Genomic DNA, 13,963 nt, shown 5'->3' with positions numbered 1-13,963 from the left:
CACAGCAGTTCTTATCCAGCCAATATATGAAAAAAATTTCAGGGCTGATATTGAGCAGTTGGACTGCCAAAACCAAAATTGCCTGAACTATGCACTCTATTAAAAAAAAAAATTCAAAAAGCAAACCAAGACAAAACTCCCAATTTTGTTGCTGTTGTTGTCTCAATTAAAGCTCCTTTTCTGTTGCATAAGCCCATCACTGCTGGTCACAGAGAGGAAGAGAACAACCTATTTCCTTCTAAGAAAATCAGAGAAACTCAGAATGGGGTTGGAAGGGACCCAAAGTTCATCCCATTCCTCCCCATGCCATGGGCAGGGACAGCTCCCACTGTCCCAGGCTGCTCCAAGCCCCATCCAGCCTGGCCTTGGGCACTTCCAGGGATCCAGGGGCAGCCACAGCTGCTCTGGGAATTCTGTTCCAACCCCTCACCATCCTCACAGGGAAGAATTCCTTCCCAAAATCCCATCCATCCCTGCCCTCTGGCAGTGGGAATCCATCCCCCCTTGTCCTGTCACTCCAGGCCCCTGTAAATATTTAAATAAAGGGAACAGACTGCCTTAAATATTTGCAAAAGCTCTAAGGTAGCAAGGTAGCTCTTGCCCAAACTTGATCTTCTCTGCAATAAATAACTCCCAAGTCCCTTGATTATTTTGGGGGAGCTTGAGAGGTTTTTGGATTTTGGATGAGTTTGTTTGGATTTCTTTTTCCATCTTCTGTGATTGATCAACCCCTGGTCTCCACCACCAGCCCACAGCCTCCCCAAATCCCCATATCTATACAAACAGCCCACTTCTGATGAGGATCCATGGATCCACAGGCATCTAAATCCCCTCTCCACATGTCCTGCAGGCAGCCTGCACCTTCCCTTGCCTGTGCTGTGCTGCTTGTCCCTCAGAACAAGGAGGGCTGCCCATCCCAGGCAGGGATGCCACATCTCTGCCTCATCCCTGCTCCCCCATTCCCTGCCCAGCAGCCCAGCTCCTCTTTTACAAGCAGCATTTTCCCTTTGTTTCCCCTAAATTGCAGACTATTTTTTTTTTCTCCAGGCTGCCTCAAGCTTGTTTTGAAGTCCCAGCCCATCCTCCAGAACGCTCCCAGTCCCTCCCTCCTCGCTATCATTCGCAGCTGGAAGAAGCAAATTTTCTATTCATGCAAGTAATTATCAAAAAAATATTTTGAGCAGCACCAGGCCTGGGACAGATCCCCAGGGAGTCCCAGGCTGTGTATCTGCTCGCTTTCCTGGCAAATCATAAATAACTGCTGTGAGCAATGTTCCCTCCTTGCAGCCCTGCTTTCCCCCAGTGTCCCTGCCATCTCCCCTCTTCCAGCTGTGCTGCAGCTGCAGGGATGTGAGCAGGGGCTGCCTGGTGTCTCACCTTTAATTTGAACTTCAGCTTCTGGACTTGGGTCTTATAAAAACCTTCCTGAAGAAGGTGCCCATGGTTTGTTTTCCATTCCTGCCCTTGGAGCCTTGGTGTTTCTAAACCCCACTGTGAAAAGGCTGAACTTTCTATCTGAATTTAGCCTGAACTTTCCCTGAGACACCTCTTTGAGGCCTTGACCCCACCCCTGTGTCCTTTAGGATCATAGAATTAGGGAAAACCTTGTGTTGGAAGGGAGCCTAAAAGTTCATCCACTCCTACCCCCCTGCCATGGGCAGGGAACTTCCTCTGCTCAATATTTTCAGCACAAATACCAGCAGTTTATGGGGATTTTTGGCACTAATATAAGTCAGAGTATTTCTGTGGGAAATACTTCATCCTGGATTTTTTCTTCTTTGATTTTTTGTTTGGTTTTTTGTTGTTGTTGTTGTTTTGGTTTTGGTTTTTTGGGTGTTTTATGTGTTGTTGTTTGTTTGTTTGTTTTTCTGTGTGTTTTTTTTTTTCCCCTGTGTGGGGTTTGGGGTTTTTTGGGGTTTGGGGTTTTTTTGGTTGGTTGGATGGGTTTTTTTTTGTTTGTTTTGTTTGGGGCATTATATACCATGGCTTAGGCAAGGGAAGAAAACTCACTGGATATTTCCTGTATATGAATATTTCCAGAGTAAGATGGTTTCTTGTCTTTCACCATACTGATTTCACAGAATTCCAGAATGGTCTGGGTTGGAAGGAACCTTAAAGATTATCCCAGCCCCTGCCATGGCAGGGACACCTCCCACTGTCCCAGGCTGCTCCCAGCCCTGTCCAGCCTGGCCTTGGGCACTGCCAGGGATGCAGGGGCAGCCACAGCTGCTCTGGACACTCCTGTTTTGATGGATCCTGTGGATTTCAGGGACCTAAAAACCAGAGGGGAGAGAAAGGAGCAGTGAAATTATTGCAGCTCCTATGTATCTGCTCTGCAACTCCAGCACTTCCACAGCAGCCTTAAAAATCAGGATAATCTAAAGAAGAAAAAGGAAGGATCTGTTCTAAAAAGACAGGTAAAAGGCAGGACTGATAGTGGGGGGTTTGATAGGTGGGGGCTTCATTTTGTGCTGCATCCCTGAACAGAAACTCCTATTTGGGGCAAAGTTTCCCCAACTCCCTGGAGACTCTCTTGAATATTAAATGCATCTCTGGGTATTTCCTGTAATTCTTGATAATTATTTCAATCAAGGTATCAATTTGTGACTTCCTGACTAATGAAAAGCTGCTTCTTACTGCATTCTCCTTTGATATGCAAAGCTGCCTTGGAGCTGCCAGCCCCGTGCTGGGCAGATCCACACCTGGCAAACCCAGGGGTGACTGACACCAACGCCCTTCAGAGCTGCCACAGGAATCCCACCCTGAACTTTGCACACAGGAACCAGTCCATCCACCTTTGCCCTGTGTATTGGATGAGGGATGGTGTTTATTCCTCATTTAAGATCACTGTTTGTTTATTGGTGAAGCCTGCAGGTGCTGAGCAGTGATCCAAGTGCATCTTGCTGTGTTTGGGGGAGTCTGCTCCCATGCCTGCCCCTTTTTTCCTGTGGGTTTATCAAAACTGTTGGTCTTTTCCAGAAGTAAAAGGAGGTAACACACTCCAAGACCAGGTTTGGGAGCATCCTGGTCTAATGAGAGGAGTCCAGGCAGGGGATGAGCTTTAATGTGGAGGCCCTGGGGAGCATCCCCTCATTTATACCCCACTGGCTCCTTGCCCTGTTCCTGTGTCTGTTCCTATGTCCCTGAGCCACTCCCTCCCATTTCCCTGATTGCTCCTTATCTTTGTACTGCCCCAAGGCCAGAGTCAGCCCCCAGGAACCTGGAAAGAAAAAAAATGGACCCTGAATGTGTCTGAGACCTGACCATCTCACCATGCAGCTGAATTTAACATCTGTGGATATTCTGCAAAAGCCATTTTTGCTTCTTTACCTTGGACTTTACTAGACAAGCAAGGAGATCACGTTTCATCATCACAGAGGAACCCTAATCAGGGGGTTTTATGTACCATTTATCATTATTCATCCTTAATTAGCTCTTGGTGACACTGCTTCCATGTGCCACAGCTCCAGCAAAGGTGAGCAGGGAGCTGGGCAGGGTTAAATTGGGAGTTTGGATGAGAAAAAGACAATCAAAACCTCCCAAAATTCACAGCCTCAGAAGAAGCAATAAACCAGCATTCCACTGGTTCAGTTAGAGGAAAAGGGAATGTTTTTGTTTAAAGAAAACCTGGATTCCTCCTCCATGGAATTTTCCTCGTCACAACAAAACAAGAACCCAAATCTTTGTGATCCAGGTGGGAGCTCTGGGCACAAATCTGATCTCCCACCTTTGGAGATCCATGAGGCAGGAAAGGGGAACCCCCAGGAGCCTTCCCTGCCAGGAACCCCCTGGTTTTATCAGGAGCAGGGAGGCCACCAGGCACCCCTGGCCACCAAGCAGGACCAGCTCCCTTCCCAAGTTGGGTGTTTGGTTAAAAGAACCCACGTGGGAGCCAGTGGAGCAGCAGAAGCTCTGCACAGCCCTGGGGGTCTCTGGCAGTTTATTCCTCATTTAAGATCATTGTTTGTTTATTGGTGAAGCCTGCAGGTGCTGAGCAGTGATCCAAGTGCATCTTGCTGTGTTTGGGGGAGTCTGCTCCCATGCCTGCCCCTTTTTTTTCCTGTGGGTTTATCAAAACTGTTGGTCTTTTCCAGAAGTAAAAGGAGGTAACACACTCCAAGACCAGGTTTTGGAGCATCCTGGTCCAGTGAGAGGAGTCCAGGCAGGGGATGAGCTTTAATGTGGAGGCCCTGGGGAGCATCCCCTCATTTATACCCCATTGGCTCCTTGCCCTGTCCCTGTGTCTGTTCCTATGTCCCTGAGCCACTCCCTCCCATTTCCCTGGTTGCTCCTTATCTTTGTACTGCCCCAAGATCAGGGTCAGGCCCCTGGAGAGAGAAAGCTGGACCCTGAATGTGCCTGGGACCTGACCATCTCACCACACAGCTGAATTAAACATCTGTGGATTTTCTGCAAAAGCCATTTTTGCTTCTTTACCTTGGACTTTACTAGACAAGCAAGGAGATCACCTTTCATCATCACAGAGAAAAGCTGTTTGGAGCATCCTGGTCTAGTGGGAGGTGTCCAGGAGGGCACTGATGGATGAGGATCCTGAGCACAGCGAGGCCACGGGAAGCAGCAAGGGCTGAGAGCCAGCTGGGGCTGGGAGCAGAGGATTTGGGAATTTACATACAGACTTTACAAAGAATGCCACCTTTTATACAAATCACCACTGGGTATTTACACCTGGTGGCCTCAGGACAGCCTGGGCCACTCCTCAGCTCTCCACAGGCTCTGGCTCCATCCTGAGCTTTTTGCTCCCCAGGATTTGTTCATTAAATAACTCTCTCTCTTTTGCTCACAGGTGGTTCTTTAATGAACTTCTGCCTTCTCATAATCAATGCCATCCACAGCAGCAACGGCACAGGTGATGGCCTCAGGTGACAAAGCACAACTGAGGTGAGTCTGGTGCCATCCATCCCCCAGGATCTGCTGCAGGTTCTTGGGGTCCATCTCCCTGTACACCTCCTTCAGGTACCCAATCACCAGATCCAGCTGCTCCTCATCCTCCAAGTGAGTCTCCACACAGGTTATGTACCAGCTGGAATTCAGGAATTTCTTCAGCCAGCAGGATTGTTTCCTGTTGCAGTGTTGGGAGGGTCCCCAGGATGAGGTGAGAGATGAGAATCTGAATCCAAGTTCTTAGAAAGCTGATAGATTGTATTGTGATATGATATGATATGTTGATATGATATGATACTATGATATGTTCTGTTATATATTATATTATATTACATTACATTACATTATATTATATTATATTACATTATATCATATCATATATCATATCATATATATCATATTATATCATATATCATATTATATCATATTTTAAGAAAATTATATGCTAAAACTATACTAAAGAAAGAGAAAGGAGACATCAGAAGGCTAGAAAGGAATGATAATAAAAACCCGTGACTGACCAGAGTCCTGACACAGCTGGACTGGGATTGGTCATTAATTAAAAACAATTCACATGGGACCAATCAAGGATGCACCTGTTGGTGAGCAACCTCCAGACCACATTCCAAGCAATCAGATAATTGTTGTTTACATTTCTTTTCTGAGGCTTCTCAGGAGAAAAATCCTGGCGAAGGGATTTTCCATGAGATATCATGGTGACAGTTTCCCACTTTTCAAGATCCTCAGGAGATGCTCTTCAGCCCCTTTGGTCTTCACTAGGAACTCCACCAGCTTCTTGCTCTCCCTGTCCCTGGCAGCTCTGGTCCTCTCAGGGAGGAATTTCCTCAGGGGTGTCTGTGGGGAGGTGTCCGTCACTGTAGGACACGAAATAACACAACACAGACATGCAGCTCTCTCAAGGTAAAAAGTGCACTTTTAATTTCTGACTCCAACATTTATGGATTTCCAAAAGTGACAGTGGATTGGGCTGTGACAGTGCCACCTCTCCAATGACACTGGACAAACCAACAGCCCATTAAATTTCTCCTCCTCCATAAAAGAATGCAAAACAATAAGTCACTTATATAAAGCATGGGAGAAAGTTTGTTCTAAGAATGTAAACATCAGAAAGCTTAGAAAAACTTAAAAAACAGGGTGACAGGTGTCTGAGGGAGACTGCCCAGGCCCTTCCTCCCCTGTGTTTGGGAATGCCATCTGCAGCACGCTCTGGTATCCCTCTTTCCTCACTGGGTAGCTGATAGCAGTGGCAAAATATTCCAGGAAGGAGCTGGTAAAAGAATGACAGCCCACTGGGATCCAACGGTCCAGGATCAGCTGGAGGCACCACTGGCTTTCCCTGGAATAGTTCCCTTGGCTCCCTCAATGAGCTCCTGCTTCTCCTCAGCGTCAGAGTGCTTCAGGCTCTTCAGAGACGCTGAGAAACCTCTTCTCATTAGTGGTGCCATCCATGAAGCGCCTTCTGGTGCTTCCTCTTCTTCACTGCTTTCACCACTCTGGCCAGTATGGATACCCCCACAGCTTGTACCACACCAGCAGCCTTTCCTCGAGGAATTTGGGTTCTCAGTGGGACAGAACACCTGGGATATTTTCCTCCTCTTTGGTGACACTTTAAGGTCCCCTCCAACCCAAACCATAGGACTCTACGATCTCTATAGTTTGATAATAATCTCACATTCACTGACCTCATCACCTTCAGGATTTGCTGCCCCTGGTTCATAAGCTTTTGTTTTGTCTCCCTGCTCTGTGCACAGAGCTCACCATGCCCTGATGTGAAGCCCAGACCCACACACTAAAGCAGCACAGAATGTGAAAAATATAAAAGCCAAAACCTGAGGCGTCAACAGGACGAGGGGGAACGGCTTCAAACTGAGAGAGAATAGGTTCAGATTGGGTACTAGGAATAGTCTTGGCTGTGAGGGTGGTGAGGCCCTGAAAAAAGTTTCCTGGAGAAGCTGTGGCTGCCCCTGGATCCCTGGAAGTGTCCAAGGTGTAAAGCAGCTGCCCCATCCCTGTGTTCATTTAATTGTTCTTTCTTCTTCTCCATCACCACTGCGCTCCCCTTGGAGTTCAGGGCTGCAGAGTTATTGAAACAAGAACACATCAGGGTTTCCTGCAGCAGCAGAGTGATGCCCTGAGCATTGGCTGTGTGCAGGGAAGGCTGAGAAACAACAATTTCTTGTCTTTTTCTTTTTAGCTGCCACCTTGAGCATTCCTTGGCCACGCGCTGAGCCGGTGATTTCTGGGGGCAGTCCAAGACTCAGCTCGTGGTGCCAGTCCCAGCCTTGTCATAGCACGAGAGTTGCTCAAATCTTTATTTCTCCAGATGCTTTACTTTATCTATTCCTACATCAAAGCTTGTTTGAAATTTCTTCTCAGCTTTTTCCGTTTTTTAAGAGCCTTTTGGAGTTTCTTGCCCTCAGCGTGGCACTTGATGCCCTCAGAAGATCTCTCCTGCAGAAATGGAGATGTGGGGCTGCTCTTGCTCCTGCAGGTTGTGGGTGAGGATGTTGAAAAAACCCTGGACTCAATCTCTGCTGTACCACGCCCTGGACTAATTTCCATCCCAAGAAATGACCCTTGAAACCTCTTGCTTTCTGTCTTTTTCACCAGTTTTCAAGCAACAAAAGGACCTTTCCTCCAGTCATGTGGCAACATAGTTTCTTTAATTGTATTGTGAAGGGCTTTACAAAAAAATGAAATAAGTAAAATCCTGTGCTTTTCCCACCTAGATAATAGAATCTCCATGTGCTTTATCAGGAAAAGGTTAAATTTTACTAAATTTACTTTTGTCCAGTGCCCTGAACATCACAGGGGTTAAATTGTTCGTGCAGCAAAGCAGTAGCCAATAATGGCTGGAGAAAGGCCTGGTGGGAGAATAAAAATATTTCATTCCCCAAAATGTTGAAACTGCCAAGTCAAGTTGTTAATAGAGATTGTTCCTCCAACACAACAGCAGCAAGGACAACTTGGCTTGGGCTGCTTGGCTTGGCTGGGCTCGGTGCATGCAGAGCGCAGACCTTGGTTGTAAAACCTGCTCTTAAATAACTCTCAAATGAGCCCTTTTCCACCCAAAAGGAAGACCTGGCAATGCTCTGCTGTAACTCATCCAAAGGGGTGAGCAGAGCCAGCTCCAAAAGCAGGGTCACGGCAGCTGCTCCGTGATCTCCTCACTTGTAACACATTTAGGTGACCCACCTGTCCCTGGATCCCTGGAATTGTCCAAGGCCAGGCTTGGACAGGGCTTGGAGCAGCCTGGGATAGTGGAATGTATCCCTGCCCATGGCAGGGGGTTGGAAATGAATGATCTTCATCCTTCCAGCCCCAAATCATTCTGGAATTCCATGAGAACATCCCCCAGGGCCCCGGTTCTAATGAGTCTCGCCGCTAACGAGCCGGTGTCTGCCAACATCAGCACCGCCGGGGATGCGCAGACGCTGGAGCCACGCGGAGCCAGGCAGCATGCAGAGACACAGCACAGCCTCACCTGGCTCCAGCTCTGCTGGCCAAGGAGGACTTCTCAAAGTCCAGCAGCTGGGCAGATGTTTGGGCTGTGGTGGATGCAGCTCCAGTGTCAGGAGCCAGGACATCCCTCTGGCTGTCCTGAGCAGCCCAGAGCCCTGCCAGGGGGCTCAGGGACCCTGGCACAGAGCACAAGATGCCCCTGTGGGTTTGATTGTGACCTGTGGAGCAAATTACCAACCTTAGATGAAGATCTGCAAGCCATGACAAATTAAGTAGAATGATAGTGAATTTATCACAGGGTGATAAAGTCGATTTTAGGGTTTCTGGAATGGGGGTTCAGGGGGCAAGATGGAGGGAACTGGGTGTGTCCAGCCTTTCTCCTTCTTCTTCTTCTTGGCCTCCATCTTCTGCTGTGATGGTGGCACTTTTGGATTGGTTTAGAGTAGAAGCTCACTGTCTAAAATAGGTGATAGGTATTGAAAAGTAACTGTAAATATTGTACATGTAGTTTTTAGTATAAAGACATAACCCTGCCCCAGGGGCAGGCAGAGTGCCTCTGTCTGTCCTGCTGAGTGGACCTTGGCTGGACAGGAGAAAGAATTTTATAGATAAGAAACAATAAACAACCTTGAGGCCGAGAAATGAAGACTCTGACTCCTTCTTCAAGCTCCAGGCTGGGAAAAGAGACTTTCTAACACATCTTGGGGTCACTGTGACCAGCTAGAGATCCCAACAGGCCGGGAACCTGCTCCAGTGTGGGCAGATTCCCCCACAGATCCAGAGGTGCTGCCAGGAGCCTGCCCCAGTTGGGCTCTCCACGGGGTCACAGGGTGCTTTGAGCATCCCCAGCTCCAGCATGGGCTCCTCCATGTCCTGCAGGTGGATCCATGGGCTGTTGCAGGGGCTCTCCACAGGCTGCCCCATGGAATCTCAGGGGAATTGCAGCTCCAGCACCTGCAGCAGCTCCTGCCCTTCCTCATGGGGGTCTGCAGGGCTGTTCCTCTCACATATCTTCACTCCTCATGACGCCTTGTGCAGGCTGCCCTAGAACAGAGGCTGGACAGAGCTAAAGAATAAAGCAGGGATTTATTCAAAGGCCTCCATGGATGCACCTTGGGCAGCACAAGAGCCCAGCCAGGGCTGCACCCAAGATGAACCAAAATGGCCCCAAAATGCACCAGCGCTCCCGGGCTCTCTCCCTGGGATCAGTTCTGCTCCATTTGCATCTTGCAGTTCATTGTCCCATTCCAGCTTTAGCCCCTGCAGTCCCACCCTGCTTGTTTTTCTCTCTCCAGCCCACGGTGTTTGTGCTCTTGGGCTGAGATTTGGATCATTTGTCCTTGGTGCCCAGCTGGAGCAGGAATTGTTTTGTCTCCCTGCTCTGTGCACAGAGCTCAGCATGCCCTGATGTGAAGCTCAGACCCACACACTGAAGCAGCACAGAATCTGAAAAATATAAAAGCTAAAACCTGAGGCCTCAATCTCTCTGTCTGCAGCTGCAGGGTTTTTTTCCCACTTCCTAAATCTGTTTTCCCCAGAGTTGCTGCTCCCATCTCTGATGGGTTCAGCTTTGGCCAGGCTGGGTCAGTCCTGGCTGGAATTGGCTCTGCTGGACATGGGGGAAACTTTGAGCAGCTTCTCACAGAGGCCACCCCTGTAGCCCCCCACTACCAAAACGTGGCCACCAAACCAAATTCACTCCTCCAAGCATTTTTTCATTAATTCTTGCATCTTCTTATTGCTGTGCGCTAACTTAAAGGTTAAAACTTCCTAATTTTGGTGTTACCAAACAAAAATTAAACCTGGTAATTCCAAAATTGGTAGGAAAAAAGGCCTAGAATCCAATTTGAGCTCCTCTGAGAATTAAAACCTGGCTGCTGCCGGATCCAGAAGATACCCGTGGGTGGATAAATGCGTGAAAAATACAGAAAAATACAAATTCACTGGGGTTTCTATGAGTCAGGGTCTTACTTGCAGTGTGGATTCCCCTCCCTGCTTCAGCCAAGCAGAGGCAAAAAGTTATTCCTGGTGAAAATCCCACCTGCCCTGGGATGGAGAGGCTTTTGCAGCTTTGGGAGGTGGTGGTTCCATCCCAGGCAGCAGATTCTGGGTCAGCCAGGGCTGCGGTTTGCAGCAGTGGATGGATGGGCTTGGCACAGACGTCGTGCTTGAGAGTGGAGTAACAAACGTCTTCCCTGCTTGGATCACAGCCCTTCCACGGCCCAGGGCAGGACAAACACCAGGCCAGAGCAGGATAAACACCAGCACAGCCACTGCTGGAAGGGGAACAGCTCAGGGGGCTTCACCCACCTCCCCACCCAACCCTCCTGAACCTGCTCCCCACCCCACCATGGGAGGGTTTCACCTGGACCCAGCCAGCCCTGCCTGGATCATCACTTTTCTTTTTAAATGTCTTTCTGGTTTTGGTTTTTTGTTGGGTTTTCTTTTGGTGGTTTCTTTTGGGTTTTTTTTTTGTTTTTTTTTTCTTTTTGTTTGTTTTTTTGTTTTTGGGGGGGTTTTGGGGTTTTTTTTGTGTTTTTTGTTTTTTGTTGTTGTTGTTTGGTTTAGTTTTGGTGGGGTTTGGTTTTTTTTGGTTTTTTTTTTTTTTGTTTGTTTTGTTTCGGTTTTGGGGTTTTTTTTGCTTCCCCCCCTTCCCCGGTTTGGAGGCAGAAGTGAGAACTCCAAGAGAGGAGAAAAGAAAAAAAAAAAAAAAAAAAAAAAAAAGAAGAGAAGAATCGGGGTCAACACGAGCAGCAGTATTTCAGTCGTCCTTTGAGAGCTTGTCTATACTCACTGTGGGTGTTCTCCTTGCAAGCACTGAGCAGGAGATGTTTTCCCTTAGTAGGGCAGGATCCTGTGCTCGGCCCTCCTTGCCTGGCCATAAAAGGGCAGCGTTTTCTGCAGGACCCCCGGATCCTCTGAGGGCTGACGGGTTTTTGGGAAGGGGCCTGCCCCAGCACTGCTTGCTTTGGACCTCACAACCCTCGTGTTAGTGCTATTTTGGCTCCTTCTTTTCTTGTGCCTTTTGTTTTGTCTCCCTCCTCCTCCTGCTCCTCTCAGGAGGTTGGAGGGAGAGAGGCCAGACAGCCTCCAGGAATGTTCTTGCTTCCTCTATTTTTTATTCTTTCTTTCTCCCTCCCTTGGCCTGATTTGATCCCTTCTTTTCCATGATCCTGCTCAGAAAACCAGCTGCTGAGTGAAAACCTCTGGCCAAGCCCAGGATATGTCCCTAACCATGTCCCCAGCCTCCATCCTGTGTCCCAAGGGAATCTGGAGGGCTCTTCCCTCCTGCTCTGCCTGAGCCCTGACCCTCTCAGGAAGGGGGGACACCACAGAACCTCCCTCACCATCTCCTGGAGCACCTCCCCAGAAGAATTCCAGCCTAGAGGAGATGCTCAGCAGAGCACGGCTGTAAAAGCAGGGGATTCCAGGCAGGCAGAGCCACGGTTCCACCTTGGAATTCATCATTCCAGGTCCACTTGGCTCTTCACAGAATCATTTAGGTTGGAAAAGACCCTCAAGGTCATCAAGTCTGACCTTTACCTGCCAGGCACTGTCACATCCACCACCAAACTCTGTCCCCAGGTGCTCCATCTACACAAACACCTGCAGGTTCTTCTGTGGTTCCTCACAAACCCGAAGCTCCCTGAGCTCTTACGGGGTCTCAGCTTTCTTCTCATCCCTTCTCCTTGATGACACTTCCTTTGGGGAAGTCTGAAACCATGGAAATGCAAATGGAATTACCAGCTGAACCAAGGAAACAGGAACCTCTCCTGGTTTCCCTAAACATTTTCCTCTGTGTTGTTGTGGCTGATCTTTCATTTAAGACCCTCTGTGACCTTGCAGTTTCCATCTCATGGCCTGGAGGGAGAAAGGAAGAGGTAAAGCTACTGGAGATGTCCCTTTTGTGGCCACCAAGCTGCTGGAAAGTCCCAGGGAGGAAACCCAACACTTCTGTGTCAACAAGAAACCCCTTGTTGCCAGTTTCTCCAGAACTTTGCCTTCCTGGAGAACCTTTTCCCTAACAGCAACTGAGCTGAACTCTGGACCCTCAGATCCCTCTGTGGGCCCTGCTAACCTTCCCTTCATCCTTTTTCACAGTCAGTTATGCTGTGCAAGCTGTGCCAGAGCCATTTCCCAGCCCACAGCCTTCCAGGAAGACTCCAGAACTGCCAGAACCTTGTATGAAGGCACCAAGAGCTTGGAGTTACCCTCAGCCAGCAATCCCAGCAGCTGAGGAAGCTCCAATGAGGGATCAGTCACCCACATGCCCCATGAACCAACACAACAAAGCCCCCAAGCCAGGCTGGGTGGGATCTCACCCCACTGGGATTTGTAGGGACCTTCAGAAGGTTCTTTCAGCAAACCCCACGTAGCCCCTGGGTGGCTGTGGCCAAGAAACCACCTGTGTTTTGTCTCTCGGGAGCAGTGCTGTGGTCAAAGAAAGGGTTTCACCCAAGTGTGTCATTGCTTGTGCTCCTTCCAAGGTTTTTCCCAAGGTTTTTCTTTCACAAGGTTTTTGTGTTTTGTTTCTCAGGAACATTGCTGTGCTCAAAAGAAAGGGTTTCACCCAAGTGTGTCATTGCTTGTGCCCCTTCCAAGGCTTTCCCCCTTGTCACCAAGCTGGGTGGGGTGGGATTTGTAGGGAGCCTCAGGAGGTTCTTTCAGCAAACCCCACGTAGCCCCTGGGTGGCTGTGGCCAAGAAACCACCTGTGTTTTGTCTCTCAGGAACATTGCTGTGGTCAAAGAAAGGGTTTCTTTGACACAAGTGTGTCATTGCTTGTGCCCCTTCCAAGGCTTTTTCCCCTTGTCTTGGTGGCCCCTTCAGGAACAGCTTCTCCCTCATCAGGAAGGAGAAACTGCATCTGGCAAAGACCAGGTCTCCATGTGAGAGGTGGGCTCAGCTTCTTCCAAAAACCTCTTGGTGAGGCCCTCATAGTGGCACCAGGGCTTTGACCACCCCTGTAGATCTTCATATTCAGAGCTATGAGGACTCCAAGTTCTGGAGCTCCCTGGTCCCCTGTGCCACATCCATGAAAAGGCCACAGGCATTTGGGCCCTGGAGCAGAGCTTAAATCCCTGTGTCCCATCTCCAGCCTCATCTCATCCTCACCCCCAGCACTGGCTGCATTTCCAGGAGCTTATGTAGCTTTTTGGAGAGGTTTCCAGGGTAGGAGAGATGTCAGACAGGCCAAACACTCATCTCAAAAACCTTTCTGACAGGGACGATGTTCTGGTGGCATTGGCCAGGAATTTTTTCCTGTGGAGCAGTGCAGGGTTGAGAATGAGAAAGAGCATTAAAAAAAAAAAAAACAAAACTAAAAAAATGTAAAAAGCTCTGCAATGAAGCCAGCACAGGCAGGACGTGGCCACGGGGACGTTATGCAAAGAGCTGCTCACATCTGGAAGGAGTTACCGAGCACAGCAACCAGGGCTGAGTCTAAACAAGTGCAGGACGTTACCACATGGATGTCTGAGCTGGGAGTGGCTGGGGGAGCCAGAGGAGCTGGGAAGGTGGAACGAAAATCCCCAAGGTGGGATGAAAATCCCCAAAGGCTCTGGGGATGCCCCCAGTGC

The 13,963-nt window shown here is 48.8% G+C and overlaps 1 protein-coding gene across 1 annotated transcript; it reads right to left on the bottom strand.

The window, feature by feature from the left end:
- Nucleotides 1–4,775: 4,775 nt before the first annotated feature.
- On the bottom strand, nucleotides 4,776–6,356 carry LOC118694875 (PWWP domain-containing DNA repair factor 3A-like). The gene is given in 5 exon segments (XM_036396184.1): nucleotides 4,776–4,824; nucleotides 4,826–5,080; nucleotides 5,624–5,757; nucleotides 6,127–6,272; nucleotides 6,275–6,356. Coding segments are annotated over 5 exon segments (666 nt in total).
- Between the last annotated feature and the right edge of the window lie 7,607 nt (nucleotides 6,357–13,963).

This window comes from Molothrus ater, chromosome 1 (assembly GCF_012460135.2).
Source record: "Molothrus ater isolate BHLD 08-10-18 breed brown headed cowbird chromosome 1, BPBGC_Mater_1.1, whole genome shotgun sequence".
Classification (NCBI taxonomy): domain Eukaryota; kingdom Metazoa; phylum Chordata; class Aves; order Passeriformes; family Icteridae; genus Molothrus; species Molothrus ater.
The sequence above is the reverse complement of the archived record's forward strand: the minus strand, read 5'-3'. Positions and strand labels throughout refer to the sequence as shown.